Source organism: Cannabis sativa, chromosome 8 (genome assembly GCF_029168945.1).
Source record: "Cannabis sativa cultivar Pink pepper isolate KNU-18-1 chromosome 8, ASM2916894v1, whole genome shotgun sequence".
Classification (NCBI taxonomy): domain Eukaryota; kingdom Viridiplantae; phylum Streptophyta; class Magnoliopsida; order Rosales; family Cannabaceae; genus Cannabis; species Cannabis sativa.
Genome location: NC_083608.1, coordinates 40,609,405 through 40,617,509, shown reverse-complemented (window position 1 = coordinate 40,617,509; position 8,105 = coordinate 40,609,405). Strand labels below are relative to the sequence as shown.

At 32.0% G+C, this 8,105-nt stretch overlaps 1 protein-coding gene across 6 annotated transcripts; it reads left to right on the top strand.

Annotated features, from left to right (window-relative positions):
* Positions 1-2,218: 2,218 nt before the first annotated feature.
* On the top strand, positions 2,219-7,364 carry LOC115698788 (arogenate dehydratase/prephenate dehydratase 1, chloroplastic). 6 transcript variants are annotated; one of them, XR_009684169.1, is made up of 12 exons: positions 2,219-2,860; positions 3,491-3,558; positions 3,642-3,734; positions 4,000-4,200; positions 4,396-4,476; positions 4,568-4,663; positions 5,575-5,652; positions 5,727-5,816; positions 5,894-5,961; positions 6,100-6,268; positions 6,793-6,874; positions 6,984-7,019. XR_009684169.1 is itself a non-coding variant. In XM_061102953.1 (11 exons), exons 1-11 carry the CDS (start codon positions 2,629-2,631, stop codon positions 7,038-7,040), a joined length of 1,149 nt encoding a protein of 382 aa, XP_060958936.1. In that variant the 5' UTR covers positions 2,219-2,628; the 3' UTR covers positions 7,041-7,364. The 6 variants fall into 6 exon arrangements, 5 of the variants coding, with proteins under 5 accessions (XP_060958936.1, XP_060958937.1, XP_060958939.1 ...); XM_061102953.1 differs by lacking the exon at positions 6,100-6,268 and having other exon boundaries at positions 6,981-7,364; XM_030625964.2 differs by lacking the exon at positions 6,100-6,268 and having other exon boundaries at positions 2,220-2,860; positions 6,984-7,364.
* The last annotated feature ends 741 nt before the right edge of the window (positions 7,365-8,105 follow it).

Here is an 8,105-nt window from a genome sequence, read left to right as displayed (position 1 = left end):
ATTTTGGCTTTCTCTTCTAGTTTCTTCTCGACTAGTAACTTATCATCTCTAATGACTTTAGAGACTTTTTGGTGCACTAGTATCTCTTCTAGACTCTCTATCCATAGTGTGAAGTTTCCTGTTCCATCAAACTTCTCCAATTTGAATCTTACCATTGATAGCATTGATTGTTTCTTCAAGTTGCAGTAGAAAGAATCTTCATTCTGCGATCTTGATTGATAACCAAGCTCTGATTTGTGAGAAATTTCAAATATTCTGCAGAATCAAAATTAACTTAAATTGAATCAACAAACAATTAGCAATAACAAAATAACCAAACATAGTTCAGAATTGGAAGAATAACATAGACGATAAAACAAGAAATAAACAATGCAAGAAAATTATAAAATCAACACCAAGAATTATACTAGTTCAATTCTGATAAATCGATGTGATATGTGGCTCTACTCCAGTTCTAGAACACCACTAACTTCTTTTAATGATTGAGTAACACAATTACAATACAGCTGAGAGTGATTCTTTGTTTGGATTCTCTAAAGGTGTTTTTTCTCTAACACTCTTCCCTGAGAAACTTCTTCATCTATAAAGCCTCCCTTTTACAAAACCCAAAATCCAATCCTCTCTTTTCTCTGTACATTTCTCTCTACCTCTCAATCAAAAAACTCTCTCAAAGCACTTACGTACTGTTCTTTTATTTTCTAGTCACTTGTAAAATGAAGAGGATGGTTGTATTTATAGATCGAGGATATGAATCCCAAAGGCGGTGGCTTCAAACATCTAAGTAGTTAATTTGATTAAGACTTAATCGACTTCTTACAATGAGATCTCCAAGTTAACTCTTGGCATCAAGCTCTATGTAGACATGTATCATGCTTCTTGGACGGACGTCCCAAACTGATGAAGCGTAATCTGAAAGGACATCCCAGATAGGCACAAAGCCAACTAGAACAAACTGTCCGGAACCCCTTCTTGATATGAACAACTAGCCTTTTGGAACTCCTTTCTAAAGGACGACTAGCTTTCCTGAACCACTTCCTAGAGGGACGACAAGATCCACGAGACTTCTTTCCGGATAAACAAACTAACCTTCTTGAACTTTTTTTCAGATGATGACTAGGTTTCCAGAAGACTACTTTCGGATGGACAAGCTAGCTTTTCGGATGACATATAGTTTTCTTGAAGACTCGACTTGAGATCTTTTCATTTGAAGGAACTGTACCACATGTCATTTTTCGTTAAAGGAGTGATCTGATGTTGTATTTATTTTTGGAGGAAATTGTTTGTTTTCAGATTTTTTTTTTTAATTTTTTTAAATATTTTTGTCGAAACAAATACAATTAGCGACGGTGCACTAGTTTTTTGCTTCTGTTATGAATCGAAACAAAAACCTTTTTGAATTGAAGCAAAAAACCAATAAGTGTCGGTTCATAACCGAAGCAAAAATAATAGTATTTACGTTTACGACTATAGCAGCGGTTATACCAGTTGAATTAAATTCTTTATATTTCAGTGAAGTAAAAAGTTTTTTTTGTGTAGCAATGATTCTATTTACATTATATCACTATTATTTTAATGTTACCGTGCATCATTATAAAACATGTATTCACGAAACACAAAGACTAATACAAATCGTGCAAGTACATCTTCCTTAATAAAACCCGACATATTATATTAAAGAATATAGCGTTGTCTTTGACTTGTTACTATGAATATTTGAATATAATATATGGTATTTGTTATAAATATTATTAATTATGTGGATGTCCAAATCTTTTATTTATTACCATTAATTGTAATCAACATTTATCTTTTTCTTAGTTTCCCTTTTTCTCAGTTTCTTAATATCTCACTGTTGTATTTGTATAAATAGGGGTTCACCCCATTGGAATAAATAACTCAGAAATTCTCACACTTTCTCTTTCTCTCTTCATCTTCTTCTTTCTTCTCATCTACTTTATATTATTTTATATTATTTTATAATAGTATTTTTTTTTTTTGAATAATAATATATGGTACTTTTTTTTTTAGAATAATAATAATATATGGTACTTTTAGTTAGGTAAAAAGTATAAATATTGCCTTGTATACTTTAACTCATATGGTGATGTTCAATAATATTAATAACTTCATCGAACCAACAATATCAACAAATAAAAAAAAACAGATTTTTTTTTTCAGAAAAAAAAAAAAAAAAAACCAAACTTTGTTTCGGTATCTTTGTACGTATTACGTAAGGGTGTGTGTGTTTCTTTTTCTTTCTTTTTCATGTAACGTCTTTCAGTTTCAAATATAACAATGGTAAACTCAGTCAGACTCACTCTTATCTTACATTGAAAAATCTGAAAAACCATGCAAAAAGAAGCTAATTCGCTATATCCATGTCAAGGTTCTGCGTTGTAAATGTTCGGTGAAAAGTCTTAACCAATTTCGTAACTTTCTTCCACTCAATCAAATATTATTATTATTGTATATGCATATTTTGTCAGCATATTTTATTTTATTTTTTCGTATTGACTCCAATGCCACCTTACTTACCAATACCAATTTCATTCATCAAAAGACAACCTTTATTCTCCAAAACATTTCAGACGCAGGGTTCCAGACATTTATGAAAGGTTGAATGATTTAATGGGTATGAATTCTTTAGCTGTGCTGGGAAACTGTGTATCCCAATTGGGATTGGGAGGTTTCCCATCCAAATCATTTGGTTGCCTTTCCGGTTCATCTGGTAGTACTTTAGCTTTCCATGGTAGTGTGAAAAAGTCATTTGAGCCAAAGAAAGAACAACAGCAGATTGTTAGTCAGGAGGACGATCATAATGTTTCAAAGAGATTGCATAAGGATTTGAGCTTTTTCCCAAGTGCGTAATTTTTACATACTTTTTTTCTTCCACTTAATTTGTTTAATGTGGTTAGGTGTGTAGTGAGATATAAGAATTTTTTCCTTCCAACTATGAAAAATGTCTTGTTTAATGTGGTTATTAAGTCTTGGCCAAATAAATACTTAAGATTGTACTTGTTTAACTATGCCATCATGTAAATTTGCCAAGATAGCCAGAAAATTACTTTTATATGGTTTATTTAGGCACCACCTCTTAGGATAGGAATAGTGTTCCCAAACAGCTGAAACCAGATAATAGAGGAATGCTAGGATGTTTATGATGAAGAATTTTGTGAAGTTCTGAAAGGTACAGTCAGATTTGAATGAGATGGGATATAATTTACAATGATTAATTCTAGTAAACCTTTAACTTAGACCTTAAAACCAATAGAAGAATACATGGGAAAAACAATTGGTTCTGCTACAAATCACAAGCTATAGATCCCAATTCCTGTATATCCTTCTTATGTACTAGCCTTATAATCTTAAATCAAAGATGAGAAGATTACTGTAATTGCTGCTTAAAATTTTTACCTTGACATATTATAATTTCGTCATAGCTGATTTTGTGGGATTATATGCTTTTTTTGTCATTTGTACTTAATTGCAGGATCAATAACTGACTCTGTTTTGTCTAATAATCCCAAGGATGATCCCAATATACGAATAGCGTTTAAGGTATTGCGTTACCAGATGAAATGATGTAAGAGAATGTCTTATTTTTTTGCTGCATTCTAGATGTTAAAACTTAATTGTTGCAGGGCTTACCAGGATGTTACAGTGAGGATGCTGCACTCAAAATGTACCCAAAATGTCAGTCAGTTCCTTGTGATAGGTTTGAAGATACGTTTAAGGTATGGTATGATTGTAGTTTTAGCAGTATGTAAGCAAACCAAAACGGTTTTAAAACTTCTAATATCGTTTGATATTTATGGAGCAACATAGAAATGTGATAGATTATCATAGTTTGTGAACTCTATTATCTATGAGGCAATTTCGGTTTTAGAGTTATTGACATTAACTTATGATTTTTAGCCTTTTTTTTAGGTGTGTAAAAGAAGTATAGGTAACAACATTTTTCACGAAACTAGTTTGTTCATTCTGCATTTTTTATTGCAGGCTGTTGAATTATGGCTGGCTGATAAGGCAGTTCTTCCTATTGAGAATTCTGCTGGTGGAAGCATCTACTGGAACTATGATTTACTACTCTGTCATAGGCTTCACATTGTTGGTGAGGTGCAGTTGGCTGCCAATCTCTGCCTTCTCGCTCTTCCAGGAATTAGAGAAGAGCAGTTAAGACGAGTTTTAAGCCATCATCAGGTCAACCAAAAATCTTCTTGTTCTTCTTCTCTTTAAAGGAATTCTGAACAGTATTGTATAATAAGCTTCCTGGTAATTTAATAGAAAATGCATACATATGTGTGGCATATAATTTGGCCCTTGCATTTGCCATATCTGTAAACCTCTCACTACTGCTGAAGTTTTAAAATATATTTTGACAATCCATGTTTTCAGGCACTTGCCTCAAGTGATGCTTTTCTAAGTAAGTTAGGCACAATCCAAGAGGATGTTGATGATACAGCTGGTGCAGCTCAGGTAATTTACTTGTTTTTTTGGTAATTCCTCATGTCAGGTTGTCTGATCTAGGACATACTAATATAAGTATCTCATTCACAACATTTCTTAGTACGTAGCATTGGAGGGTTTGAGGGATGCTGGAGCAATTGCTAGTGCAAGAGCTGCAGCAATGTATGGGCTTAACATACTTGCAGAAAGAATCCAGGTGAAGTCTTTCTTCCAATTGGTCAATCATACGCTTCTTATTTCTTTTCTTTTCATATATCTACACAAGTTCTAACCCAAAAAAAAAAAAAAAATCTGTGAGATTCCAATGACCTGCATAGCTAGAAACTTTGTATACTTTGAAAAGAAAAGAAAAAAAAGTGAAAAGGCATCAGTGGCAGAGCAACCAAATGACCTGGTTTCATTTAATTTGATTGAAACCTTTCTTTCTCTTTTCTTGCTTGCATAAGCTTAAGGAAAACTCAGATTAGTGTTTTTGTTAAGAATGCTTGATCTGACTCACACACACAAGCACACATCTAGATCAGATTAAACAACAAGAGCACAAAGAAATTACGTGGTTCAGTCGATTACTCAACCTAATCCACTGAAGGCAGAAGTAACAAGTCTTCATTGTGTTAAAGAGTCTCTTAGTACAAGTGGTATCTCAATATAAGTCCCTTACAAATGATTAGGTAGTGACCTTATAAAATGGTCAAATATGCCTAAGGAAACTAATAGAAAAATGGTCGGTATTGACCAAAGAAACACTAAATACTCTAAACTAACTTCTTAAATGTATGAACAGCTATAATTGGCATCTACACCTTTATAATGAACATTAGTATCTAGAAAGAGATTATCCTTGATGACCAAAAGAAATATTACTTAGAAATTGTTATACTTGCATTGATTTTACATGTCATGATAAACATATAAATCAGTCAAATTAATTGCATTGTAATTATCGAGAGTCAATACTTCCCAACTTCTATTTGTTCATATTGAAAACATGTGATAGACAGTACTTTGTGAATTTGTGTTACAGATGTCAATTGTTACCAATATAATTCTCCTTGTAAAATTTTATCCTCACTTTGCATCAGTTTCCCATGTGGTATTTATATGCAGGATGATGCTGAAAATATTACTCGCTTTCTTGTGCTTGCAAGGGAACCAATTATTCCAAAACTTGATAAGGCATACAAAGTAAGAAATTTTATTTACTCATGCTGGTTGTTTTACTTTAAACAATTTTAACATATTATTTTTCCCTATTCCAGACAAGCATTGTGTTTACTTTACATGAAGGCCCTGGAATTTTGTTTAAAGCATTGGCTGTATTTGCTCTAAGGGAGATTAATTTGATAAAGGTAACAAAAGTCTGATCTTTCAAGATGCTTTACTGAAGTAGAACTTGATCATGAAGTTAATTTCGGTGCAATTTTAGATTGAAAGTCGACCTCAAATAAAGCAGCCAGTAAGAGTGGTTGATGACTCCAACATGGGGAAAGCTAAGTGAGTATCATTTTCAAGCTACTTTAAGAAATAGGCCACAAATATATGTCACCCATTTAAATGCATTATCAACTGTAATTTTGATATTCTAAAGTAGGCAATAATGCGAATAATTAACAAGCCACTTTCTGTACCTAGGAACCACTACTATCTTTGACCTTGATATCATGTGATCCAGGAACCAAAATTATTTAAACTAGCGGTGTAATCTATATGTCTAGGAAGGGTGTCAGTGGAATTTTAACATATCTCTGGGGTGATCCTTTCTGCCTCTACGGAGAGGTTTCTATGCTTAAGAATCTCAGTGGTGACTATCTATCATATCCATGATTTAAGTCTTCTGTGATATCTTTAAATTAGTCTATTCTGTCCCTGCACTATGTTCGTTGTATATGGTGGTAAATCTCAAATTTGGTGTAGGTTTATTCTTCAGATAAAGTCAGAAGAAGAACTAAAAGAAAATGAAACAGTTACACTTATTATGCTACAAATTCAATTAGTATATAATGTTCATGCAGATAATATCTGATTCTTCTAAACCAGATTGAAAGTGTGAAGTCATATTTTGAACACAACTTGCAGTGCCTCAGTACATGGCAAGAGAGTAGTGACTGTAAAATGAGTCTTTATTTTATGTATTAACTATATTATGACACTCTTATGTGTGTGTTTAATGTGTGCAGATATATTAAACTATCACCAGTCCCTCCTAGTTTTTCAAATATATGAAGTTCGAAACATATGTTTAATACTGAATTGTTATGCTTTGTTAACATCTTCTTTAAGTGAAAATAAGAGTATATGTACGTTTCGACATTTATTTGGTTGTAGGTACTTTGATTACCTTTTCTATATTGATTTTGAGGCATCTATGGCAGAACCACGTGCACAAAGTGCTTTAGAGCAGTTGCAGGTTTTCTTCTCCCCTCTTATTTTCATAATATTATTCTTTAGAATATAATATATATACTCTTAGCTAATTATTGGGACTTATGTAAACCAAATTTGTTATTTACTAGCAGGAACTTACAACTTTTCTTCGGGTACTTGGTTGTTATGCCATGGATACAACTCTATAGCTGCCGCCGGTTATTCCATGTGCTTAAGAGAGAATATGGCCCTTCAATCTGATCTAATATACTAGAAAAAGCTTGCTCCTCATGCCATTAGAGTCATCTCAATTAAGTGAGTTTCAGAGTAGAACTTGTTTAAACCTTGTGATATGGTTGGCCCATGGGGCAAACCAAGAGATTATTCTGTCCTGCCTTAGAGAGAAAACTCTTGTCATTTATCATTTGTCCTTTTCGTAAAGAGCATATATCAGCTCATAAACTCTTCTAGTTGGCTAATATTTAAATGTACAGTATATTGATGAATAAATATATCTATAATATGATCACAAATTATGTAATTATTAGTAAAATGTGAGCCGGAACCATGAAGTAATTTTTTCTAATAAAATAATGATGCAAAAATTACTACATTAGTAATTTATAGTTGGGTTAAGATTGTCATGTTATGAACACACTAGTCTTTTTGTGGGACTTTTTTTAGAATAATTTCGAAAGGTTTTTTGTTTCAATTTTCTAGACCTTTAAAATCAATAAGTATATGGCACAATTTTGAGGGGCATAATTGAATACACATTTTTGAGTTTTTGACATTTAAACTTTCTAACTAGGCCAGGTTGAATATTCGATCTAATTCAACATTTTTATTCTCATCTAATCCAATTTAATTAATAATTGGATTTGGAAAATCTTCATCCAATTAAATCAAAGTATACCTTAAAATGCAATCCAATCTAATCTTTGGTTTTTAAATTACATGTCCAATTACACACTTAATTTTTAATATTAACATAAAAAAATTAAAAAAATATATGTAAAATTGAAATATCACTATTTATTTAAGTTTAATACATCGTTACAAGTGTAACACAACTAAAAGATTGAAATAACTAAAACAACAGCATTAACAAGTACTAAAATAGAACAAAACATCATGTAAATAAATACACAATATAACTAAGGTGGTGTTTGGTTGGGAGGATGAAAACATAGGAATATGAATGGGAATGGAAATAAAAATAGGAGTGGAATAAAATAAAATTTAAAATGCATAAAAAATTATTAAATTTTTTC